At 52.0% G+C, this 26,717-nt stretch overlaps 1 protein-coding gene across 12 annotated transcripts in view; it reads left to right on the top strand.

Annotated features, from left to right (window-relative positions):
* The window catches only part of NCOR2 (nuclear receptor corepressor 2), a 359,203-nt gene that overhangs the window by 293,693 nt on the left and 38,793 nt on the right, over nucleotides 1-26,717 (top strand). For 11 of the 12 annotated variants that reach the window (XM_072600693.1, XM_072600695.1, XM_072600698.1 and 8 more), the window contains 7 exons: nucleotides 356-980; nucleotides 13,443-13,563; nucleotides 14,873-15,029; nucleotides 21,932-22,090; nucleotides 23,637-23,770; nucleotides 25,540-25,642; nucleotides 26,602-26,706. In XM_072600693.1, the coding sequence (XP_072456794.1) occupies nucleotides 356-980; nucleotides 13,443-13,563; nucleotides 14,873-15,029; nucleotides 21,932-22,090; nucleotides 23,637-23,770; nucleotides 25,540-25,642; nucleotides 26,602-26,706 (1,404 nt within the window). The remainder of the gene's footprint in view (nucleotides 1-355; nucleotides 981-13,442; nucleotides 13,564-14,872; nucleotides 15,030-21,931; nucleotides 22,091-23,636; nucleotides 23,771-25,539; nucleotides 25,643-26,601; nucleotides 26,707-26,717) is intronic. The other variant, XM_072600694.1, reaches the window with a different exon arrangement.

The following is a 26,717-nucleotide window of genomic DNA, read 5'->3' as shown; positions in this document are numbered from 1 at the left end:
GGAAACGTTTCTGGCCTTGGGAATCAGAAGAGACCCCGGGCTGTCACACTAGCTGGGTCACGTTGAGCCAAGATGTTGAACTTCTCTGGGACAAGGATAATAGCAGCCCCTGCCTCCCAGGGATGCTGTGGACACTGTCAATTTTTGGGTGCTCTGTACACTGCACTGTTACCTTGGAGCAGGGTCAGTCTCTCTGCTCCACTGGTGAGTGCTGTGTGTTGGTATGGGCATGAGTGAAACCAAGACCAGGCTGCAGACCCCCCTCCACTTCTGGCTTCCTCAGTCTTGCAGATGCTCAGTGGGAAGTAGAGAAAGTGGTTCTCACTCACATCCCCCTTTATTCTCTGTCTTCCAGCTGCAGTGAACAACAGCTCTGACACGGAGAGTATCCCTTCCCCAAGGACGGACGCCAAAGAGAGTGGCCAGAATGGGCCAAAGCCGGCACCAGCCCAGGGTGGTGAGGCTGGGGCAGCAGAGGAGCCCCCCTCCAAGATGGAAGAGGCTGCTCCCAGCACTCCAGCCCCTGTGGATGCCTCTGCTCCCTCCACACTGCCTGCTGACCCTCCAGCCCCTGCCACACCCGACCCCGCAGCAGCCCCAGCCACCCCTGAAGAGGCTAGCCAGGAGCCCAGTGAGGAGAAGCCCCCAGAGGATCTGGTGGTTGATGTTGTAAAGACAGAGGAGGAGGAGGAGGGGGTGGCTGAAATGCCTGGGGACGAGGCCATCAAGAAGGAGATCAAGAAGGAGGCTGAAGAGGAGGGCACCGACAAGACCAAGGGGGCAGAGAAGAAAGAGGAGGCAGGCGGAAGCGGAGGGGCCAGTGCTGCAGGGACAGCAGCTGGGGCGGAGGGGCTGTCGAAAGTTGAGAAGAAGGAGGGTGGCAAGGCAGCCAAGGGCACTGGGACCACCCCGGACAGCGACTCCAGCGCCACCTGTAGTGCCGATGAGGTGGACGAGCAGGAAGCTGTGGACAAAAACAGGTGAGTGTGGCCGAGGGCTGTGCGTCCAGGGCCAGCCTGCAGGCCTCCTTTTTGCCCGTCCTGGAGGCTCCTGACTTCTGTTCACTGTCCCCTCACCCCCAGGAGGGCCTCCCCTGCGCCTGCCACTTCTGTCAGCCTCAGTTTGATCATTTGTAAAATTGTGGGAGGCTGGACCTGATGATCTTCCAGAGTCTCTTCCAGCAGCACAGATAGGCAGACCCCTCCCTTCTCACTCCCTGCCCCTGCTGACTTGGAGTAACTGAGTTCAGATTTGACCTCAAACACTTACTAGCTGTGTAACCCTGGGGAAACCACTTCACCTTTCTCAGCCTCAGTTTCCTGGGTTGATGTGAGGGTCAGATGAGATAACACTTGTAAAAGTGCTCAGCCTAATGCCTGGCACACAGTAGGCACCGAATAGATGTTTCTTTCCTTCTTTTATCCTTCCCCTCAATTTCCTCATCAGTAAAGTAGTGGGGCTGAATTCAGTGGCCACTAAATCTCTGATTCCAGGGACTCACATTTTTCTCCTTCCTTGGCCACGTCAGTCAGTCCATAGTTCCTTTGGTTCATTGGCATTTCAGGAGGCCTAGGTTCTAGCCGCGTGATCTAGGTGGGTAGGGCTACATCTGCAGGAGTATTGGTAAATGTTTAATAACCAGCTCTCCAGAAATTAAAAAAAAAGCAGAACTGTCTACCCAATATGCTTTTCAGTTTAATCAGTGGGATTAACATTTTGGCCATCACTTTCTTCAGTCTAGACAATCGACAGAACAATAAAAGAGGCCCTTCATTTCCCAGTTTTCATACAGTTTTTCAGTTGGCAGTGGGGCATGGGTTTGACCTGGCTCCAGCACTTCCCTGAGCCATCCATCTGATTTGAGGTGTCTGAGTCTTGACCTCCTGACTCTACTCACACTCTGGTTCCCTTTCCACATCTTGTCCTCCTCCAGCCTCCATCAGAGAGGATGGCTGGGGAGGGGGCAGGCCCTCCCAGGCTTCTGTGCTTCCTGAAGCTTAAGCAGAAAGCTAGCTGCCATCAGAACTACCATCTGAACAGAATCGGAATGGTTGGTTTTTTTTTCCAGATTGTTTTTTTCTCCCAAAAAATGGAGGGTAGGAACCATAAAAAAGTATTCCACTTAGGAAAAGTGGAATTCCCCAAATGTGTAAGCCTGCCCTTATAAACTGCTTGTTGTCCTTCGTCTTCAAAGACGACCAAAATGACATCACCATGATAACGTGAAAGTTCAGTGTGTCCGACTGTGGCTGATCAGACCAATACGAGCTTGGAATGCTCTACCAGAGATTGGGCACAGACAGTCCGTGTGAATATTTGGGGTGGATATCCCAAATTTGCACATCTTACATTTACTTTGTGCTGTCTCAATTCTGCTTTGCTTAAAGAGCACAGCACCCTTTCTGATGTGGGCACGCCATGCTGAGCGGTCTTGTGCCAGTGTCTCCCGGTGTCCCACAATCAAATCCAAAGTTCTTGAGAGAGACCTTGAGAGTGTCCTTGTATCACTGCTTCTGGCCACCGTGTGATCACCTGCCCCATGCGAGTTCTCCGTAAAATAGTCTTTTTGGCAAGTGTGCTTTTGCATTCAAACAATGTGGCCAGCCCATCGGAGTTGCGCTCTCTGAAGCATGGTTTGAGTGCTTGGCAGTTCAGCTCAAGCAAAGACTTCAGTGTCTGCCAGGTGAATTCTTCATTAGGTTATCTTTAAATATAAAGTCCTCTCCTTAAGATGACCACAGAGGCCATTACACTTGAACTAGAACTTGAAAGTCCTAGGGTCCTAGATGTCAGCCTGAAAGGGAACTTGGAGGTCCCCTTTACAGATGAGGAGCCAAGTGACCTGCCCAAGGTCACCTCCATAATAAGCAGCAGCCCCGCCCCTCTGCCTCCAAATGGACTTCTCTTTCTAGCCTTGGAGTCATTGAATCACAGATTTATGGTCCCAAAGGACTTTTGAGGACACCAAGTCCAGGCCCCTCATTTTTTTTAGATGAGGAGACTGAGGTCAAGAGAGGTTTAAGTGGCTTGCCTAGAGTCACACAGCTAGTAGGTGTCTCAGGCAGAATTTGAATTCAAGTCCTCAGTTATTCAGTAATGATATATGAAGCTCCTACTGTGTGTGTCACACCCTGTGCCAAGGGCTTTACAAACACCTCTTTGGAGATGCAAGCTACATCTCAGGCCTCTCAAAGACCTTAGTTTTTTCACCTTTAAAATAAGGGATTTGGATCAGGTTCCTTCCACTTCTAAATTAGTCAGTCATTAAACTGTTGCCGAGTGTCTGCTAAGTGCCAGACACCTGCTAAGCACTCAAGGTACAAAAAGAGGTAAAAGAGAGTCCCAGCCCACCGGGAGCTTACCTGGGAGAGACAACATGCAAACAAGTGTATGCAGAACCACCTGTGTTCGGGATAAGTAGGAAATAATTCACTTAAGATGATTGAGAAAGGCTTCCTGTGGAAGGGGGGATCTTAGTCAGGGCTTGAAGGAAACCAGGAAGGTCAGTAGACGGAGTTGAGGCGGAAGAGTGTGTCAGGCACGGGGGATAGCCAGAGAAAATGTGTGCCACTGAGATGCAGAGTGTCCAGTTCCTGGATGGGCCAGGATCCAGCGCCACTAGATCAAAGCATATGTGATAGAGGAACGTGATAGAAGGCTGCAAGAATAGGAGGGGGCTGGATTAGTAATGCCCAGCGGAGTATTTTGTATTTATATTTGATCCTGGAGGTTTTGAGGGGGCATTGAAGTTTACTGAGTGGGGGGGGGGTCATGTGATCGGACCTACGTTTTAGAAAAATTGTGATAGTGGCTGAATGGAGGATGGACTGGAGTGGGGAGAGACCTAAGGCAGGGAGACTCATCCCATGCTATTGCAGTGGCCAAGGCATCTGGGGGCTATATCAGAGGAGAGAAGGGCACATATTAGAGAGATGGTGCCAAGGTAAAATCACCAGGCCTTGGCAACAGTTTGGATCTGCGGGGTAAGAGTCAAGAGTCCAGGCTGACTCCTAGTTGGGAGCCTGAGGGCCTGAGAGGATGGTGTGTCCTCAGCAGTAATAAGGAAAGAGAAGGGGAGTCTGAGTCTACCACATCCCAGGTGCTGCAGGAAGATGTGGGACCCTGAGCAAGTCACTTTGTCTGTTTCAGCCTCAGTTCCCTTATCTGTAAGATGGGGGTTGTTAATAACATCTGCCTCCAAGAGTTGTGAGGATCACATGAGGTATTTGTAAAGCACTTTGTGAACCTTTTAAAGCACTGTGTAGATGTTCTCAGCTGTTACTGGTGTTAGTATTATTTTAACATCCTACAAGGTGCAAAAGAGGAAAGATCTTGCCTCTTAGCCATAGCTTGTGCACCCATACCCAAGTTCCTGTGTCTTTCACTATCCTATACTCCAAGAACAAGCTTGGTTTTGCAACAACTCAGTTTACAGCTGGCCTTTCCAGTGTTGAGATAGAGCAGAAAGCAAGAGGAGTCTGGGTCATCAGCTTGCAGTTCTGGCTCTGGCCCTCCCCTTATCTGGTCCATGGGCCCCGGAGATAAGGAAGATGATGACCACTGGGGCCATGGGCTGCTGGGGAGGCAGGTTAGGCCCCTTCTCCCTACCCTGCCACTTCCAGGTCTTGGTGTTCATGGGAAGGGAAGGTCAGACTGCCCTGTCCTCCTTCCTCTCCTCCTCCCAGGGCTCATCAGCCTTCCTGGCTTGATCCAGACTGGAGCAGACAAGCCAGGCAGGGCAGGCCAGCAAAACAGGGCTCAGAGCGCCAGTCAATTAAAGAGGGAGAGCATTCTGCGGTCCCTGAGGCCAAGGAGCCTGACTCCCTCCATCATTCCTGTGTAATGGGGTCAGAGAGAGGCCCTCTCCATCCCCACTCCACCCTCTCTCACGCTGCCTGGAGAAGCGTCATGGAAACACATTTTTCTGTCTCCAGCAGAGAGCTGAGATCATGGGGCCGCAGCGATAAGCTAATCCCCTTGCCCTGTCACAGGGCACAGTGCCCGTGGTGCGGGCACTCAGATCTCGCCTGCCAGGTCCTGCCCAGGCCAGCCTGGCAACAAGCCTTCAAAGGCTCATTTTTAACCCTGTGGAGAGTGGGATGGGACCTCAGAAGCCCTCTAGTCCAGCTGGCTGACCAGTTCCAGGACGCAAAAAGAAAGGATTCTTGGGGAGGGGAGAATACGGGCCCCCAGTGCCCTCGGGCTGTAGGGCAGTGGAGCGTCACAAAACAGACACTGGATTTGAATCCAGCCCCTGATCTGAAGCTTACTAAAGCCTTGTTGTGACCATGGCACATGACCTTATTTCTCCATTTGTCCATCTGTAAAATGGGGAGGGAATTGGATTAACTGAGCTCTCTAGTCTTTTCTTTCTCCAGACTTGTGATCCCATCAAGTCACCCCTGAATACAACATGCCCAGCCTGGGCTCATCATCGCTTAAATCCCTCCAGTGATGGGGGCCTCACTGTTTTTCAAGGGTGTCCATTCGCTTTTGAGATAACTGATGATTAGGAATTTACTTCTTTACATTAAGACTAAGTCTGTGTAACTTCCACCCACTGCTCCTAGTTCTGCCTAAAAGGCAAGGCCCAGTCTGGCCAGCAGCTTCTCAGCTATTTGACTTCAGCTGTCACATCCCCAAGAGCATTGTTCTGTTTATTGGGATATTTCTTCCATAAATGGTATCTTGCTGGGCACCTTCCCTTCCTGCAGCTCCCTCTCCCAGCCTCCTGCCCAGCCTCTCCAGTGACCTTACCCAAGTGTGTCCAGATTTCCCACCAGTCTGAATCTCCAGCCAACGTTTGTCCGGCTCACTACAAAGATTCTCAAATCCTGGTCACGTGTTATAGGCAAGGAAGCTCAGATGGGAGATCTGGGTTTCTTGCTTTGACCACCACTTAGAAGGGCTCTTGGACACGGGGCAGATCCGTTCCTTGAACAGGCCTTCTTCTGACCTGCACACTCTGTACAGAGTAGGATGCAGCAGAAGGAGGGGGTGTCTGTAGAATCAGGGGGCCATAGTTCAAATCCAGCTAGTTATTGCCTGACAGGCCATTGTCCTTCTCGGGGCCTTAATAAAATGAGGCCCTTCCCAATCTAAACCTGATTCTTTGATTCTGGGAGTTAGATGATCTCAAAAGTCCCTTCCAACTCGAATATTCCATTTTCCCCGCTGGCCACGGACCTGGCAGCCTTCCATCCCTCCCTCCTACCCCCCAGACTCTGTCTTGCTCATTCTCCATCCCATCCAAGGCTTCTGGCTGATTGTCCCTGGCTCAGGCTAGGCGCTGTAGGCCACGGGGGGTGGGGAGGGGGTGAGATGCGTCACAGCTGTCCTAGAAACCTTTCCCTTTGCTTTAGCTGGCCTCCTGGAAAGGGACTAGCTGGGAAAGCTGGGGCACCCTGAAGTTGATCCCATGGCTCCTAGCCATGCTGAGGCTGGCCTGCCCCACCTCAGAGCCTGAGCCTCAAACCCCAAGTTAGGCTGCGTGTTTCCACCTTTTCTCCCCTTCCCCAAGTCTGCTGTTGGCAATTCTAGCTCTACAACTGATTGATATCTGTTCTAACCCTTGCCCTCCACCCCCCACCCCTTGCACACATACCCCCTGGAGAGATGACAGGTCACACAGACATTTTGGGCGGAAAAAAAGCCACTTTTTTCTTTCTGGCATTTCCAAGCATTCTCCCAGCCCAGAGGAGAAACAACACTCTGGGAGAAAACCCCTCTGGCGGTTTTTCCTTGGCAGAGACCCGAGCTGTCTCCTTCCCTTTCTAAAGAAAAGTTAAGCCCTCCCCACATGTCCCCAGTGGTGAGAAAACCCTGTTGACCTTTTCAGGAAAGACTTCTTCAGAGTTGTATTGTGGCTTTGCTGGGTCAGGATAACCCAATTTGGGGTTCCCCAGGCCGAGGGCTCAGAGCACAGGCCCACATTGAAGAGCCATCGACAACAGAGAGAAGTCAGTGTAGGCTCTGAGGAGGTGGAGACATTGGAGAACGTTTCCTTGCCACCTCAGGGGAGGAGCCTGCAGCTGAGATCTGAACATGACCAGATTCAGACACACAAGCCTCGAGAGTCAGAAGCTTCCAAGATGGAGCGGGGGTGGGGGGGGGGGCAGCAGCTCTGGACATTGTGACCTGTGCCAACCTTCTGACCTTCTAGGTAAAGAAACAGGGAGCTGAAATGACCTGTCCAAGGTCATGAGATTGGATGTGGGGGTGTTTTTCTTCCTACACATACAATCCTTTAGAGTTATCAAAGCTGTTTCTATGGTTGTCAGGGACCTCAATGGCTGTCTCCTAAGAACTAGCATTTCTCTGGTGTTTTAAAGTTTGCAAAGCACTTTACAGATATTTCGCTGATCCTCACAAAAGTCCTGGTAGGTAGGTAGGTGCTAAAATATATTTATAGATAAGGAAAATGAGGCAGACTGAGGGGATCATGCAGCTAGGAAGTGTCTGAGGCTGAATTTGAATTCAGGTCTGCCTGACGCTAGGCCTAGCGCTCTACTGCCGCCTAATCTAATCCCAGCATATATCCCTGAAAAAGAGTCTGTGGTCCTGACTTCAAATCCAACATTCTTTCTACTTTGCCATACCAGGTGGAATTCCTTGTCCAATCAGTGCTGCATTAAGTGGCAGTGACCAGCCTAGAACTGAGTCCTCCTGTGTCTGGTTCCTGGCTCTGTCCTTTACACTGAGCAGCCACTTAATCTGAAAACACTGCCCATGGTGACCCTGGTGATCCATTCTTCCTGTGTTTGACCCAGGTGGGGAATCACTCATCCTTCACAGCCAGGACAATGTCCAGAACCCTTAGAGGTTCATTAGAAAAGGTCACAACTACAGGGGAGGCAGCCAGGAGACAGGGATCAAGGCATACCTGAGGAGGCATGGCCTAGATGTGGATTCAGGCTTGTAGTTCATTGTAGGGAGCAAGTGGACAGTAGAGCGGGACTCTTTATCCCCTATGCAGCCTGCCTGCCCATACCCCTGCTGGACAGTCCTCAGAGACCCTCAGGAACGTCCACCAAGCCTGTTTCTGCTCCCCCTCCTCCAGGTTTTCTGTCTTCTCGCTCCAAGGAGTCCTTGCCCCCCCCCCCCCTTCCTTGCACACATGAGCACACTTGCACATTCTCCCAGTCACGGGGCCCTGGCCCAAAGGGGCTTCTCTTTTTGCAGAGGCAGGCTCGACAGCTTCTTTGCTCTCTCCCTGGGTGAGTGGGAAGGAGAGAGGGAGGGCAGCGTGGGCCTCAGGACAGCTGTGTTGGCTGCCCTCCTGCCCTTCCCTGGGCCGCTGGCTGGCCATCTCAGTGGTTACCCGGGCCAGGCCTGTAGATCATCCCAGCTTGAGCCTGTCAGAGTTGGAAACAGATAACTGCCTTCCAAAAGAGAAAGAAAAAAAATCCTCCACCCAGAAACCAGGCAGGAGGTACCAGGGAAGGAGGGGTTCAGGCCAAGGTCATGGTAACCGTAAATATGAGGAGGAAGAGTTTTCTGAGACTTTCATCAGAAGCCGAGCTTCCTGAGTTCTGAAGGATGAGGTGGAACTCTCCTCCCATCCCCTCGCAGCCCTCAGACGTTTCCTTCCTGGGGGCTGCAGGGCTCTGTAGGTAAGGCTTTGCAGAGATTCCCCCCGGAGCCACTCTGGGGTACTGTAGGAGCACAGGGGTCCCCTACCCAAGGACCTTGGTTCAGACCCTGGCTCAGCCTCTTTCCCTGTTTCTTCATCTACACAATGCCATGGATAGGCCTCAGTCACCTGGAATCTGATACTGATATCTCTTCTGGCTCTATACATGCATCTGACCTATGATTCTCTCACTTATTTTCCCCTTTCTCCAAAGCTGCTCATTCTCCAGCCTACCCCAACCTCCATCCCTACTTCAGTTCAGTTCAGCAAGCCTCTGTCTTTAACAAAAAACAAACAATTATGGACATTCTTTTTCTTAATCACCTCCCTTCCCTAATTGTACCCCTTGTTATGATGCTAACTCCTTAAGAGCTGGTACTGCCTTTTTCTGTCTATATCCCCAGCCCTAAACATGGTGCTCTGTTCCCAGTAAGTGCTTAATAAATGCTTTTTTACTGACTTGGTAAACCCTTGCCAGCACACTTCATTACAAAGAAAAGAAAAGTGGAGGAGAGAATGGTTTAGCAAAACTCGCCTACACATTAAACCAAGTCTGATGTGCTAGGCCAGGTCCCCCCCAATGCAAGAAGGGAGTGAGGGAGGGGCCTGCTCTTGTGGGAGGGGCAAGCTTATTTTTCCTAATCACCCAGCTTTTCAGTCTCTGTATTCTTTCTGTATACGATGTCTCTTTCCTTTCCTTGGTTCTGCAAATTTTTGCTCTGCATCAGTCAATATGCGTCTTCCCCGGGCTTCTCTATCTTTTTCATAGGTGCCGCTTGCAGTGGCATCATCTTCCATGGTTGTACACCGCCCTCTGTCGAGCTTTCCCCCGGTTGATTCACTTCTCCTCTAAGCTAGTATTTATTAAGTGTGGACACTGGGCCACAAAGGCAAGAGCAGGGAGCTAGCCCTCCCTATAAGGAGTTTACGTTCGGTTGGATTTTCATATTACTGTCTGACAAAGAAATATGACAGAGTGGTCCCAGGTGGTAACTGGGCAAGGTGCTTGTTCTCCCTTGGCCTTGAATCTCTCCTCTCATCTGCTGTCCCTTTTTGAACCCAGTGCCTGGCCTGCAGGGGAGACTTAATAAATGTTTATCACCTGACTGTACAATAAAGTCCCTGGTGACCTTTCCTGGTTCCTTCCTGCCCTGCCCATGGCATTAAAGTGACTTTGAGAGTCTGTTTGTACTGTAAGCATGTTTTGTGATAAACCTACAGTGAATTTTTTTTAATGCTGCCTGCTCTCTTCCCCCAAAGGGCTCTGATTCTCTCCACAGCGTGAGGCTGCTTTCTCTGGAGGTTGGAGGGCTAGCTTGGGAGGAAGGAGACTGATGTCTCTGGGCATCAGCAGGCTGGTCGGAGCCCCACTGAAGGCTGGCTGTCATGGACTGGTGCCTGAGGCTGTCGATAGTCATGCTTGGATTTGGGGGGATGATGGGCACCCTTCCCCCCAGAGGCCACAGTCTGCTCCCGCAGGCAGAGGTTTAGCCTCCCCCTTGTCCCATCTGGGCCGAGAGCCTCCATAAAATACCAGGAATGTAATCCTGAGGCATTCCTCAGATGTTTGCTGGTTGGTTGGTTAAATGCAGGATATGCCACTGGCATTGGGCCCCATGCCCCAAGCCTGCCCTAGGCATCTTTGAGGGCGAAATGTTCAGGGAGTGTTGGGGAAGAGGCTGAACCAGCTGCGTGCCCACCAGAAAGCCTTCTTGGACTGTGTTTTTGGATCCTGTTACCTCCAGGATCAAATACAAAATGCAGTCCATCCCCTCTGACTTCACAGTCTTTTCACACATATTGGGTCCAGCCTCCCAGTGCTTTCTCCATACCTGACTTTGCCCCGTGCTTGGAACACCCTCCCTCTGCACCATCATCTTCTGGCTTCCTTTGTGACATTTGTCAGATCCCTTGTTCTGCAAGAAGCCCTTCCTCTGACACCATCTATGTTTGACTGCCCATAGAGGAACTGCATGTGGCCTCCTGAGAGCAGGCACCAGACTGTTGACTTTCTTTATGACCTTTCTCTCAGCACAGTACCTGATGTGCAGCCAGTGTCCCATAAATGCTCAGTGACTGACTGACCAACCGGTTTGTTGAGAGAGTTTTCAGAAGTTTACCTTTTCTTGCCTTAATAATCAAGTCAGGTGGGCTACAGTTCTCTGTTACATCTGTCCTTCATGGATTAGTGATCATGGGGTGGGAAGCCCCTCCGCCAGCCCCTGGCAGCCCAGCTAGAATAACCTACCTGCTAAGTGTCTGAGGTGGAACTGGAACACGTCTTCCTCCAGTTAAGTAACAGTAATGAGGCCAGCGAGGTGGTACAGTGATTAGAGTGCTGGGCCTGGAGTGGAGAAGACCTGAGTTCAAATCCTGCCTCAGAATCTGAGTAGCTATGTGACCACTGTAATCTCCATCTGCCTCAGTTTCCTCATCTGTAAAATGGGGATGATAATAATATCACCTACCTCCCAGGGACAGTTGTGAAGTGATTAGCACAGCACCTGGCACAGGATAAACACTCTATCAATGTAGGTGGCATTGATGAAATGCTCATTCTATTGGTTAGATCCTTAAGACAGCCCCACCAAGAAGACCCTTGCAGGTGTTACTGTGCCCATTTTGCAGATGGGAAAATGGAGACTTGGCCTGTACAGTGCCCACTCTGCTGAACTTCATTTGTCTCTATCTGGCTGTGTCGCCACTGACCTCCAGCAGGTCACCTTACCCCTCCAGGCTGTAGTTTCTTCAGTTCCAAAATGAGGGACTCCCTGACTTAAGTCCCCTAACTTCTTAGAGCCTCAGAATCCTCATCTGTAAAAGGGACATAATCCCCATGATGTTGCAGGGGAAAGAAAGCACTTTGTAAACATGAATTCATGAATTATTACACTGTCACCAGCACCAAGGCTCAACGTGATAATAAAGCAGCCCACTCCAATGGGATTAAATGTCTCTTGGTCATTGAGACCATGATGGAGTGGAGAGCATGCTGGGCTGAGAACCAGGAAGATGAGGCTTCAGGTCCTGCCTCAGACACTTAAAGGCTGGGGCTCTGGGGAAGTCAGTTTCCTCACCTGTAAAACGGAGTTGGGCTCTCTGGCTTCTGAGATCCTTCTCGGCTCTCAGCCTGCGTCAGCCACCTTAAGCCCAGCATTTTCACTTTCAGATAGCCTTTACTGGAAGCCTGGGTGGATTAGGAGTGATATCCTGTGCCTTGTAGCTTTAATCTGGCTTCTTCTCCCTGGCTGGCCATCCGGTGTCCTCCTGCTCACTGCGCAGCCCAACTGGCATAAAGGAGCTTGGGCTCTCAATGGGCCCTCCTGTGGCCAAAGCCTACCACCCTCCAGGAAGGAGAGTCCCAGGGACAGAGGCAGCAGCTCAGTGTGGTTCAGATTCTGCAAGGGAAGGGGCAGCCCCATCTCTCTGGATCCTGTCTTACTTACCCTTGTTCTCATTGATGGTTTCAGCTTGACTCTTGACTGGCCAACCTTGGGGTTAGAGGGTAGGGAGGCGGGGTGTGATGCCCTTGTGATCAAATTCTCTTCCCTCACTTGGTCTTCATTTCTGCCTTGATATAATGATGATTCATTATATCATCAATCAGCCGATTTGCTAGTGTCTATTAAGTGACCATTGTAGACAAGGAATTAAGGGGACAGAAATCTGAAAAACAAAATGTATCGATTCTCAAGCAGTTTATCTTCTAATGGGGGAGAAAAGTGCCTAAAGAAATGCTAATAGCATAACCATATGGGAGTATGGATGGATGGATGGTAGGAGATAGATAAATAAAGGAAAGATAGATGATGGATAGATGGTAAGAGGTAGATAGATGGACAGAGAGTAGCAGTGGAGGGCAGAGGGAGCAGGAAAGTCTTCATTCGGAAGATGCTACCAAAGCTGCATCTTTAAGGAAGAGAAAGGCTCTGGGAGGTAGAGGTGAAGATGGCTTGGGTTCTAGGCATGAGGGATGGCCAGTATAAAAGAGGCCCTAGGATGGGAAATGGAGGGTCAGGTGTGAGGAACAGAAAGGCTGATTTGGCTGAGTTGGGGAATGAGTGATGGGCCTGGAGGGGCAGGGTGGGTATAAGTGGAAGGCCTTACATGCCCCACTGAAGAATCTATTTGATGCTGGGGGGGGGGTGGGATAGCTAAGAGATATAGAATTAGAAGGTTTAACACATACTATCTGTTTGGTCCTCATAACAGCCTTGTGAATGTAGCAGACCCCGCAGGCATCATTATCCTATAAGGGTTGGAACTAAATGACCCCTTCAACTCCTCTTAAAGCTCCAAATCTCTGGTTGTCTGTCTGGCATTTCACAGATGAGAAAACAGGCTCAGTGAGATTAAGTGACTGGTCCAAAGCCATAGAGTGTGGTCCTAGATCTCTCAAACAGATGTGACCTGAGGTTCCTTTCATTGCTAAAGTCTTTGCTTCTGTGATCTTGGCTCCAGATTACTTTGCCTATAATATCAACCCTCCAGAACACTGCAGTGTGAAAGGCTTACAAAGGGCTTTTCTTGCCAGCAGCCCTATGAGTTGTGGAGGCTTCAGGTATTAGAGATAAGGTTACTGGACCCCCGAGAGATTGTGATTGCCCCTAGCCTGTCAGGAAGCTGTCAGAGCTGGGATTGGGCCTAGCCTGGTTCTTCTGGGTCAGCAGACTTTCCAGTCCATCACGTGGTCTCCTGTGGGTGATGAGATGACTACCCTGGTATATCTGTGAGCCTTCACCTGAGTCTCCCACAGCTGACAGTGGGCTCTGGAGCAAGGATCAGTTCTGATAACTCTCTCTTCCCGTAGGCTTCTGTCCCCTCGGCCCAGCCTTTTAAATACCACCTCTGATGTCAGGGCCAACGCTTCGCCGCAGAAACCCCTGGACCTCAAACAGCTGAAGCAGAGAGCAGCCGCCATCCCCCCCATTGTAAGTATCTCTGAGCCTCCAGGAAGTGCCTGGTTTTTGGGGCTTCTGTAAGAGCGCATCTGCTCTCCTGCTAAGCAAGGAAAGAGCCTCCTGTCCCTTTCCTGGGCCTAGTTTCCTGTTCTTTAAGAAAATAATAAGGTTGAAATGCTCTCTCTGAGCATGGCCTGCACAGCTTGGGAGTGGGTGGAGAAATAAAGGCCTACAGTGAGACTTGGCTTCTGGCCCTTATCCCTGTGTTTCCTGGAGAAATCCCCATGGAAATGAGGCCAGAGAACAGATCTTTGGAGGTGGCTGATGAACTGGACTGGGTGGAGGAGGGGAGGAGAGACAGCAGAGGTCTCTCAGGCCCTGCTCTACCTCCAGGATCCTCCACTGTGAGGCCCCTCCTCATCCCCACATAGCACCCCGTTCAGCCTGCCACTCCTGCCTGCTGAGGCATCATTGGTAGGCCTCTCGGTAACCCTCTCTAAAGGAGAATTGGTGTTTACACTCTAATGGGGGTGTACCAACTGGAACATAAAGAAACATGGATGAAGGGGAAGATAATACCAGCCTATGAGGCACCTCTCTGTTGAGGGCTGACGTTGCCATGGGGGTCACTGCCAACTTGTTATAGGTGGAGCCTGCTCCCCTGCACCCAAGTCTGGGAGGGGAGGTTAAGCTAGAATGGCAAGAGGTGTGTGGCGGGTCAGCTTTGGGGTGCCCCAGCAGCCCATTATCAATCAAAGACTACTTTGGCTCAGGTCAGAGGCTCTAGATTTCTTCAGCTCTAACCACCTGCACAAAATCCGATTTGAAAAGTGCCCCAGAAGTCAGCAAGTTGTAATTTGTACCTGGGCAGGAGTCCATTAACTACCGAGCATTTATTAAGAAGCTGTTATATTCCATGCCCTCTGATAGGCCTGGGGGGTACAGAGGTAAAAATGAAGTAGCCCCTACCCTTCAGAAACTTAGAGTTTATCCATTCTCTCCAGAAATCCCTTCCAACACTCCTGAAAAGTCATCCTCCTGTCCCTGCTTGAACACTGCACGTGACAGGGAGCTCTCTCTTTGGCACAATGCAGCTGGTTTTGTTAGAAAGCCTTTTCTCGTACTGGGTTAATATTTACTCCACTGTAACTTTTTCAAGATGGCACTCAATAAGTATGCCTCGATGGACCAATAAGGAGAAGGTGAAACTAGCAGAATTTTCCTTCTTGTTGGGGAAATGCACATGAAAATTTGAGGCACATCACCTATAAAATGGGAGTGATCTCACTCTGCCCAGAGTCATTGGGAGGAAGCTCACCAGGCCTTGACTCTTTCCCAGCAGGTCACCAAAGTCCATGACCCTCCCCGGGAGGAAGCGGCCTCAGGAAAGCCGGCCCCTTCATCTCAGCATCTTCTCCAGCCAGATGGTGAACCACCCCAGCCTAGCAGCAGCCCCCGGGGCCAGAGCAGGAGCCCTGCCATAGTGGAGAAGGAGGGTAAGCTTGCACCCAACTCTAGGAAGAGGGAAGGGGGAGCATTGCCAAACCCTCCTGCCTCATATGCCGGGTGCCCAATGTGCTGGCATTTCCCTTTTTCCTTGGCCCCCTTTCCTCAATTCAGTAAGGAATTATTGAGCTTCTGTGTGCTAGACCCTGGAGACAAAAAGACAGAAAGAAGGAAAGAAGGGAAGGAAAGAGGGAGGGAAGGAAGGAAGGAAAGAAGCAAGGATCCCTGCCCTCAGTGAGCTTACACCCCCCCTGGGGGAAATACATACAGAGTCATTGCAGAGTAATTTTGGGTGGGAATGGAATCCTTAAAAGTAGGGGTGAAGTCAAGAAAGGTGACAAGTAGGAGGTAGGGCCAGAGGGTATGGGGGAATTATCATTACTTGGTTTGTACGTATGTATGTGTTGTCTCCTCTGATTGAGTGTGCTGGTGCCTGACCCGTTGATCAATGAGACTGGTGAGGGCAGAATTAAAGCAGTCCTCTCTTGGGCCTTAGGTTCAGATCAGCTGTGGAGCTCAGAGAAAACTTTCTTGAGATTCAGGAACTCCCAAACAGAATTAGGGCAGCCAGGTGGCACAGATAGAACCCTGGACCTGGAGTCAGGAAGACCTGAGATCAAATCTGGCCTCAGACATTTACTAGCCATGTCACTCTGGGCTGACAAGTCACTTCACCCTGTTTGCCTCCATTTTCTCATCTGTAAAATGAGCTGGAGAAGGAAATGGCAAACTCTGGTGTCTTTGCCAAGAAAATCCCAGATGAGGTCACAGAGGATCAGACAGGACTGAACAGAATTGAGTCCACAGTAACTCTGAGAGCCTAGGGAAGGTTGTTGCTAGATCAGTGACCTTGTTCCAGGCAGAGATTGGGAGTTTACTGCCCCTTGGCGTCACCAGCTCAGGTTCATGGCAGGTGGTGTGCTTCTCAATTTACCTGTAGAGACTAAAATTGGCTAGGATAGGTTTTATTGTCACATGTGACCGCCACCTTCGATCCAGAGAGTCTAACAGGGCTTAATGTGGACTCCAAGAAATCAGGTCGGTGAACTTTCCCCTCTCCTATCATTCCTGGGGAAATCTCCCAACCTTTGTCTCTGAACCTCTATTCTCCCCAGCTCAGCAGAGAGGGCCCATCCTCTCCTGACCAAATTCCCTACAGAGGTCGTTGGATTTGCTGCCTGGTGTCTCTACTGTCCCCCAACAAGCCCAGACAAAACTGATCCCTGGGCTGCCCCCCTCACATAAAGGAACAAGAGAGCAGCAGAGACCCCTGGATGGGCCACTGGGTCCCGTGGAACATGCCATCGTCTGCTGTCTCCTGCCACTTCTGAAACCAGACTGGATTGACTAATTTGTTCTAGGCTTTACTTCTCCAAGAGGGATGAAGGGTTAGTGTGAAGGTGTAGCATGGCTCCCTTGGGGCCCTGAGTTCCTGTTACTGGCATGGCCTTGGGAGGTGGCCTTTACAGCCAGCTCCCCACTGTCCATCCACTCCTCTGACCAGAAGACCTGTCTCTTGTGGCCACATTGCCTGTTCCCTCCAGTCTGCTGCTGGACTTTCACAACTGAGGATGGTGGCAGTATTCAAGATGTAGCCCTGGGAAAGGGTTTGGCCGTCTGGATGCTGGCCCAGGGACAGAGAACAGTGGGGCCAGGACAACCGGGCATTGCCCAGAAGGAACCTATCAGTGCCAGATACCTGCTCTCTAATCTCACCTGTCTGCCTTGGCTCTGAGGATCTGTAATCTAGGAGCAGTCTTCCTCAGCTGGACAATCTCCTCAGCCTGCGTGCTTGACCTCTCAGAGACGTTGGGGAGAACCCCCCACTGCTGGCTGCAGCCTCTGTCCCAGGGCAGCTTCCCCATCTCAGACTGACCCGCTTGGCGGCCTTCCTTCCAAGGATCTGTTAATCCAGTGGCCTTTCTGTGGCCTGCCCCACAGCTCCCTTGTGCTGGGGGAGGTGGGGGCTCTTCCCATAGAGAAGTGCCTGTGCTTAGAGATGCGTCCACCAGATAGCACTGCTTTGACCACTACCACAGCACACCCACAGACTAGTGGTAGTCCAAGACAGAAGCTGAGAGAGTGACCTTTCCCAGGAACAGGCTGCTGCCTCCTCCTCCTGGTCTGCTGCCCCACTTAATTTGTTGGATCAGTCATTGAGTTCATAAACCTCTTATAGATGCTGGGTTCAGCCCTGGAGATGCAAAGACCACAGTGACACAGCCCCTGCCCTCCTGGAGCTCTGTATGGGATGCATAGCAAAGCAGTAGCTTTGGGGCGAGTGGGTCTTAAACAGTGACTGAGGCAGCATGGTGCAGGGGATGGGGAGCCAGGAGCCCTGGGTTTTGATCCAGCCATTGACTGTGCCCCCTCCAGGTATCTGAATGTACCCTCAGTAATGGGTAACTTTCACTAGATCCTATGGTTAAGTGGAAGGAGCATTAGATTTGGGGTCAAGGACCTTGATTCCTGTCGAGGCTTTGCTGCTTAACTGTCCTTCTGACTCTGGGCCTCAGTCTCCTCACCCAGTAGAGGAGGGGTTAGACTTGATAGCCATTAAGGCCCCTTGCTCAAGGTTTATGATCCCAGGACTTGGGTTTGAATCTCACTCTGGGTGATCCTGGACAAGTCTGTCTTTCATGGCCTCAGTTTCTTCATGTGTGAAGTGAGAGCTTGGGCGTCTCCTCCAGCTCTACATCCAGGAGATCACCACCTCTCTGGGCCCTGGCTTCTTTCCCTAAAGCCCCATCCCTTTCTGAAACCCTGTCCTGTCCTTTGAGGCTCTGCTTGGAGCTGCGTCAGAGGGCCAAGGCCCGCACCGAGGTGAGGCAAGGCGAGACCTAGCAACAGAATGCTTTTCATGGAGGAGGTTAGCAATAGGCTACAGCAGCGATTCTTGAACTTGGGTGTTTTGAAAAAGTATACAGGTGCACTACACTGCACATCATAGCAGTCTGCACAATTTTGTATATATTAAAAGAAGGCCTTTTTGGCTCCAAAAGGTTGATAACCACTGATTTCTAGAACCCAGTGACTTCCTGGGCAGCAGCGATGGTTTATCCAGGTAGGAAGACTGGTCTCTGGTAATGTTCTCAAGGCTACCAGAAGGGCCACAACTATTGGCCAACGAGAGGATGTGGATATAGGAGCCAAATCCAGTCACATTCTCTCTGGGCCTCAGTTTCACCATTTGTAAAAGGAAAAGATTAGTTCTCTGGGGGAAGCAGCCCAGTGGGAATTTCAGAATTAGGAATGAGGGAACAGGTACTTACAGGTGGGACAGTTCGGTTGTTTTGTTCTTTTAAAGAAACATTTTCCCTCCAATTCATAAAATTCTATTTTCTCTCACCTCTCCCCACCACTGAAAAGAAAAAGAAAAGCTTTATAACCCACATACAGAGTCAGACAAACAAATCCCCACATAGACCGTCCACATCGCTCTTCAGCGTCTGCGGCAGCAAGTTTACTTCAGCCTGGGGTGGTCAGTGCGTTCTGGCTGTCCAGAGAGCAATTCTGTCCCAGGGGAATCCTGATAGTGTCTGGGAGACTCCTTGGATGGACTGCCTGAGGTGTGATCAAGGACTTTGCATCTTAGGGGGAGGCAGGACTTTTATCTCAGCCAGGCCCTTCCTCAGCTCTGCTATGGGCCGAAGAATCCTGCCCAGCCCAGTCCAACCAGAATGGGAGCAGTAGCAGCAAAACTTGAGTTTGTGTTGTGCTTTATACCTCACTGAGTTCTTTCCTCATGATGGTGCAGGTAGATAACTGGTAGGAGTGCTCATAGTCCCATTTTACAGATGGGGAAACTAAGGCATTCAGAGGTGGCATCATTGGGTTACACAGCACATGTCTGAGATAGTTGGATTTGTGGTCAGACCCCTGCTCTGCCACTGACTGACTTGTGACCCACAAGTCGCTCTGCCTCTATGACCTCAGCTGTTAAAAAATTTGGACCAGATAGATGCCCTCTAATGGACTGTCATAGCTTTAAATCTGTGATTCTGTGTTCAAGGTTCCAAGGAACCTTAGGGGTCATCTTGCCCACCTCCCCCATTTACGAGTGAGGCTACAGGACATACGGGCAGAACTGGGGCTGGAGGGAAGAGAGGGAGGACGGAGGGAGGGAGAAGGAAGGATAACTGGTTCTGTTTGTCATTCTGTCATTACAAAATGAGTCAGCCAGCATCTATTAAACTCTCCCTATATACCAGCACTATGCAAAGCACTGGAGACAAAGCTCTGTCCTGGTGGAGCTGGTATTCTGGGGGCAGGGCATGTGAATTACTGAGATGTTGAGCCAAGGTCTGTGTCCTCTCTAGGCATCTGTCCTTTTCTGATCTAACAATGACTTGGGCTTAGTGCTTTCCAAAGCTGTCTTGGGTTCTGATGTGTGTTCCCTCTGTGAGCTGTGTGCCCGGTGGTGGGCACTGACAAGGCACAGTGTACCAGGGTGCAAAGTTGACAAGACAAAGGGAGCAAGTACAAGCTCTGTAAGGGAAGCCACACCTGGGGTCCAGCTGCTTTCTGGGCACTGCTTTTTAAGGGGGGCACTGTTGGCAGCCAACAGGGAGAAGCAGTTGAGCCTGGGGTAGCTAAGGACCCTCTGAAGGCACTGGGGGTGCATGGCCTGGAGGAAGGGAGGGAAGGGGACAGATGGCTGAACCCCAGAGTACAGAGTTGGGAGAAAGGGGGGCTCCCTGTTACTGCAGACCAAGAGACCTCCTTGTCCAGAATGTCCTGGGGATTCTCGTTTCCATCCTAGGCTGGCCTAGAGCCCTGCTGAGATCCTTCTGGCCCTGAAATTCTGAGGGAGTCTGGGTCTGGAGGCCTGGGTTCAAGTTCCAGTTTTACCTTTTCCTGCCTGCCTGCCTGACCTCAGGGGGTCCCTGTGAACCTGTTTCCTCCTCACTAGTGTGACCTTGGCAGGTTCTGGGCGCTGATGTCCTGTTCTAGGGGATGTGTCCTGAGGGCCTTAGTGGTCCTTCCTGACATCATCCCTTGGAGTTTACATTCATCCTTGCTTCCCTGGGCAGGCTCTGGTGGTGCTTGTCATTCATGAATCTGTCTAAAGCCTTCTGAATCTAGTTCTGTTTCTTGCTGGGCCCCTCTGTGTGGATAATGATTTCCGTGGTTTATTATCCACAGTGAAAGTAAGGCTTCTGTGCCTCGGACTTATGTGGGCTGAGCCTGGCTGTCAGACATCAGCCTGAGGCTAATGGGGCTTGCGCTCCGGGGAAGAACAAGCAGACCCCCCCCTGAAAGCAATGCTGCCCCATCCTATCACAGCCTTCTGTTCCTCATTGGCTCCCACCTCCCATGTCCCACCCTAATTACCATCCCCAGCTTCCTTAAGTGAGACACAAGCCCTTTCCTGATCCCCCAGCCACTAGTGCTGCTACCCACACCAAGCTGCCTTGTAGACCTGTATGCGGCTGACATAGAAGTCCCCTGAGGACAGGGGTGCTCCAGTATCTAGCACTGGCTCTGCTTACTTAGCAGGTGCCTAATTAAGGTTAGCTTATGGGCTGATTGATTCCACATCCTGCCTTTACCTAGGCCCAGACTTCATGCTCCTCCTGGAAAGGGTTCACAGGCACAGATTGTGGAGTTGCGAGGGGTCCCCAAATCCAGCTAGTACAATGCATAGGAGGAGAGGAACCTTTTTTTCTCTAGGATCCTCAATAAGTCATCCTCTTTCCTTCCCTTACTTTCTCCCTCCCTTCCTTCTTTCTTTCCTTCCTCCTTCACTCTCCCTCCCTCCTTTCCTCCCTTCCTTCCTCCCTTATTTTCTCCCTCCCTCCTTTCCTTCTTTCTTTCCTTCCTCCCTCCCTCCCTCCCCCCCTCCCTCCCTCATGCATGTTCCTGTACAATGGGCCATGATGATCCTTCCCTATGGGAGACACTTCAGATGTGTGTGATCTCACAGTGACACTGTGTATTGGGTAAAAAGTCTGTGTGGCACCCACTGTGGGCATAGTCCCCCATTTGGTCCCTCTGTGCCTCAGTCCTTGGGCAGACACACCTTCCTTGCCCCAGTTGGGGCTGTGTGGTGCAGGGGGCTAGGACAGAGCTCTTGGCTTAGAGTGCAGAGAGCCCTGATTTCAAATCCTGCCTCTACCACTTAGTGCCTGTGTAAGCTTGGGCAATTCACTTCTTCTCCTTGGACCCCAGCTCTCCTTATCTGTCTGAACCTCAGTTTTCTTATATCTAAAATGGGGCTAATAGTAACAATGGCACCTGGACTGGGGCTGGGTTCTAGCTGGCTTCTTGGACTCCTTTCTGGCTCTGAATCAATGATCTGATATGTAGAGAGCGATGGACTGAGTCAGGAAGACCTCGGTTCACATTCTGCCTCTGAGGCTCACTAGCGATAGGACCATGACAGGCGATATCTGCACCTCCAGGCCTCAGTTTCCTCCTCTGTTAAAGACACTCACCTCCCGGGACTGTGAAACTCAAACAAGATCATCCATGTGAAGCACATGGCAGACCTTCAAAGCTCTGTACAAATGCCTCTGAGCATGAATGTCTTTGGGGAGATGGTACCATCGGTGTTCAGTGCAGGGCCAGGGTCAGGGAAGGCCCATTACAGGCTCTGGGCCGTGAGCTGGGCCTTGAAGGGTGACTGAGATGCCCCCCACTCCACCCAAGGCAGGGTTCCTGCTTCTGAGACACTGATGACAACTGGGGTGGGGTGGGGAGGTGGAGATGCTGGAGGTGGGAGGAGGAGGAGTTGTGACAAGGAGGAGGATGACACTTTTCTCAAGCTGGGGGCCGGGGGAGGACCTAGCTGGGATGGCTGTGGTTTCCTGAGGGCGGGGGCTGTGGGCTGATGTTGGGGGAGCCCCAGAGAGAGGAGGGCCTGACAGGACCGTTGTGTTTCTTCCTGTAGAGAAGCCGGTGTATTTTTCCTCCTTCTCAGAAGGCCAGAAGCTGAGTGGGGAGCCTGCTCCGTGCTGGCCCCCGGCCCTGCCTTTCCCGGTGCCTTCTCGAGAAGTGATCAAGAGCTCCCCACAACTGGAGCCCCCCACCTTCCAGTATAACCCACCGAGTAAGTAAGCCTGGTCCTTGCCAGGCTTCCTGCATCCCCTCTGGGGCCTACACTGGGGGGTGGGGCTGCCCTGGCTGCCTTCAGCCATACTAGGAGGGCTCGGGGCTCTTTTGCCCAGCCCCAGGGGTCAGGAGCAACAGGGACCACAGCTCCCGGTGACAGACAGACTCGGGCTTCACTGAAATGAGGGAAGACTTAGAAGCCACTAAAGCAGCCCTGCAGCCCCTTAGCCAGACCTGGGCTGGGCTTAGCAGCCTCGGGGGGTGCATCCAGATTGGAGATGCTAGACTTCTCCCAAACCTGGCCTACCCTCCAAGGAGAGTACAGGGCAGTGGAGGCTCCCAAAGGGCAGAACCAGGCTGTGTGTGGCTCTAGCACACTTCACGGCCCCAGCACTGACTAGGGTAGTGGATCTAAGCCTCAGTGGGGCAGTGTTAGATTGCTAAGCCTCTGGTCTGGAAAGACCTGAGTTCAAATTTGACCTCAGACACTCACCTGCTGTGTGACCTTGAGCTAGTCACTGTTTGCTTCAATTTCCTCATCTGTAAAAAGAAAAGAATAAACACAGTGGGCTCTTATACTTCCTGCTCTAGAGCTCCAGATTCTTTGAACATATCACATTGCTAGACCTGAGTGTTCTTATCTATAAAGTGGAGCATTCATTAAGGTCTTGCTGTGTGCTAGGAGCTAGAGGCACAGAGGCCTAAACCAATAGACCATTCCTGTAGTCCCAGAATTTAGACTCTATTGGGGAGTGACCTCTGAAGGCCCTTTCCAGCCCTGTGGCCTCTAGGAAGTGGGCGTCCAGCCAGCCTTTGCTTCCAGATCTCTGGTGAGGATGCACCCACTTCCCTCCAAGGCACCTTTTTCCTCGAGGTCTCTCCCCTGGGAGCTGCCTCTGGGTATAAGAACAGTCACCAACCCCCTCTACCTGCACACTAGGCTATCCCAGCCCCTTGAAACATCTCCACCTGGGATCCATCAGTGGGGAGGGAGGTGACAGGCTGTGCCAGAGTGACTGCTGCATCCCCTCTAAGCAATCCAGGAGGGTTTTGTGGAAGAGGGGACACCGCCCAGGTGACCCTGCTTCACAAGCACCCTGGAATAACGAGGACAAAGGTCCCCTCTGTTGCATCAGTGCATGACCCAGCAAGCATGCAGGGGTGGATGGGGGAAGGTTCAAGGCTGGCATTTCCCTTTTGGCCCACGAGTCAAGACAACAAACATTTATTAAGCAATTACTGTGTGTCGAGCTTAAGTGCCAAGGACTGAGAAGGCAGATAGAATCCTACGTTCTCATGGGGACACAAGCATGTACGAGGGAGCTGGGCAGGTGTGGGCGGGGAAAGGAGCATGGTGAATGGCTGTGAGGACCCAGCTAGTGGAATGGATCCCCACAGTGTCGCCTATTTGGGACTATGACCTCTGTCTCTATGCTGCTGCTGTATAACACAGCTGAGTGGGCATCAGGTCAGTCAGCAGCACGCCCTCTGGGCGTGGGCAGTCGTCCTCCATGTGTGCGTGTCCCTCTCTCTCCCATGTCCAGGTCACCCGATCTCCCTCAACCTGCATGACGGTGCCAGGTCCAGCCTGCAGAGAGTGCCCAACATCTCCAACCCGCCCCCTCTCATCTCTTCTACCAAGCACCCCGTTGTCTTGGAGAGACCTGTGAGCTCCCAGGTGAGGCTCCAAGGGGACACTGGGCTCCCTGGACAGCTGCAGGCAGTGGGCAGACCAGCAGCCCCTCTGGACCATTCTCTCTCTCTCTCTCTCTCTCTCTCTCTCTCTCTCTCTCTCTCTCTCTCTCTCTCTCTCTCTCTCTCCCCCTCCCCTCCCTCCCTCTGTCTCTCTCCCTCTGTCTCTCTCTCTCTCTCTCTTTCTCCCCCCCCCCCCCCCAAGGGAATTGATACAGCATAGGGGAATGGGCCATGGAAGGAACACAAGACCTTGGTGACCCTATTCCAAGGTCAAGAAAGGCCAAGTCCATTAGAAATTTCTAGCATCTTCTTTTTATGTCCATTTAAAGACAGCTTGAGGCATCCAGGTAGACCCTGACCTGCACAGAGATGTCTCCAGTAGCCTCAGGATAATGAAAAGATAGTTTACTTTTACTGTGAAATGGGCAAAGCACTTTTCATGTGTGATCTCATATGATCTTCACCACAGCCCTGGGGGGCAGGGGCTATAATTATTCTCCATTTTACATATGGGGAAACTGAGGCAGGCAGCAGGGCAGTGACTTGCCGAGGGTCACACAACTGGTAGTGTCTGATGCAGGATTTGAACTCAGGCCTTCCTGACTCCATCCAGCATCGTGCACACTGCCCCACCTAGCTGCCTTGGGACAGGGCTTCCAACTTCTCTCCCTAACCAGAGCCTCGTGGGCCTGTGGGAAGTGATGAACTCCTCAGAGCCAGCTCCACCTCTTGGCATGTGTGTTTGACCTTGGGCCTTTGACCTTTATGACCTTGTTTTCTCATCTGTAGAACAAAGGGGTTGAGCCATAAGGTCTCCCACTCCCCACCTTAACAGGAGGTGGTATGGAACAGGGATGACTGGGCAGGGAGTGGCCACCCCAGCCCAGCCCCCCAGGGCCCTCCTGACTCCTCCAGCCTTTCACGGGAGACCAGAGACTGAACCCCGGGAACCTGGTGCAATGCGTTCAAGTGGTGGGTGGGAAGCGTCTGAAGTCCCAGGGTTCTCCAGGCTGGGACTCTGCACAGGGAAGGGCAGGGAGGGGACTTTGAGACAATGCCAGGGCTGGACTGGTGCCAGCAGGCGGCTGAGAAGCCAAGGATCCCAGAGGAAATAAGATGGGGGGAGCTGGGGCTGGGAGGGGACATTCACATGAGGTAAAAATAGCAGCCAGCGTCAGCGCCTGACTCTCCCTCCACTGCCCTCCTACCCAGGGACAGTCACCCTGGAAACAGGGACAGAGGACCTTTGTGTCCATGGGAGATGGGGCCAGAACTGGCAGCCGGCACCGGGGAGTAATGAGGGAAACCGTGTCACCGGGACATCCAGGGGACAGGGCCACAAGGCCAACCTGGCCCCCTATAACCTCCTTCCCATTGGATCCTTGGAAGAAGAGATTGACTCTGCAGGCTCAGTAAAGGGCCCCAGATCATTCGACCAGATGGTGAAATGTCAGGGACTTGGGTATCCCAGAAACTGGACTTGTTCACCACCTTGGTCCTCAGGCCACTCTGGACAGACCTCCTCTTAGCCCTGATCCCACCCTCTGCTTCATGATCCCCGCCCATCCAGACAGACCCCTAAGCCCGCAGTTTACTTACCTGTGAAAGGGAGCCAGTAATATCCTCTATACTGCTTTGAGAGAGGCTTGGCTGCATGGGGTCTTGCACCCAGGGCCCTTGTAGATGCAGAGGGACTGGGATGAGCATCTTCCTGGGAGTGGGTACCATTTTTCTCCTCTTCTCTCATCACAGGGAGTACCAATCCAGCTGCATACCCCATACTCTGAGCACGCCAAAGCTCCTGTGGGCTCCATGCCCATGAGTCTGCAGTTGACCACGGACCCCAAAAAACTGGGTAAGTGCTGGGGATGCCTTGCCCCCCAGCCATTCTGCTGACTCAGGGAGTTGGAAGGGGATCTCAGAAGTCCCCCCGGACATGCTTCCTTCCTCCCCCTCAGGTAGCCACTTCAATTCTGCTTGACAAAATGTCCTGTGAGCAGGGAGCGCTCCCCTTTGGGGCCGGAGGCCCAGGCATGATGCCAGGTGGCTGGGGAGGGTCTTGGGCTGTGTTTCTCTCCCCTCCCACACTCCTAGGGCTTGCCCAGAGCTCCAGCTCCAGGAAAGCTTTCCCTCCCCTGACACATTTTCCAATGCAATTTGATCTGGGAGTCCATGTTCAGGCAAATTGGGAGGCACAGAGGAAGAAAGTCATCCGGGAACTGCTGCCAGGTTCCAGGGACTCTCCTTTTATCCCAAACATGACCCCGTGTGTTCACATGGCCTCCTTCCTCCTCTCAGCAAGGGTCCTGGTCACAGGCTCTGCCAGCTGGTGAGAGGGTTAAGAAGCCATCAGTCTAACAGGATGTGATCCTTGAATGTCCCACTCCCCTCTCACTGCACCCATATTCTGGCTTTGAGCATGTACACACTCGCCTCCTCCAGGGTCCTTGGGCCAAGGACTGAAGCTGGCCTCAATGGGTCAACTCACCTTCGGGCTGTGAGCTTGTGCCTGCCCATTACCTTCACTCCAAAGGGAGAAGTTGACCAGTCCCTGGTAGAGACCCTTCCCTTGACAAGCGATGTGGAGATGGGAGACTCCAGGCAAGGGGTTGGTGTTCCAGAGCAGGGCGAGGGGAAGCTGAGGCTGGCAGGTCATGTCTTCTGTCCTGGCATGCTCCCGCCTTCACACTGGTCTGCCTTCAGAGGTCCCCAACATCCTCCCTACAGCAGTCTCAGCCCGGGAATAAGAGCAATTTGAGGCTAAGGCCCTAGAGCCCTGGGGGCTGCCTCCTATCCACACACCTCTCTTTGCAGTGCCTTTCCCTGGAGTGAAGCAGGAACAGCTCTCCCCAAGGAGCCAGGCAGGCCAGCCTGAGACCCTGGTGATGCCAGTGGCCCAGGAGACATCAGTGCTGAGAGGTAAGGCCCCA

The sequence above is a fragment of the Notamacropus eugenii genome, chromosome 4 (genome assembly GCF_028372415.1).
Source record: "Notamacropus eugenii isolate mMacEug1 chromosome 4, mMacEug1.pri_v2, whole genome shotgun sequence".
In the NCBI taxonomy this organism is placed as follows: Eukaryota; Metazoa; Chordata; class Mammalia; order Diprotodontia; family Macropodidae; genus Notamacropus; species Notamacropus eugenii.
This window is presented reverse-complemented; position numbering and strand designations above follow the sequence as displayed.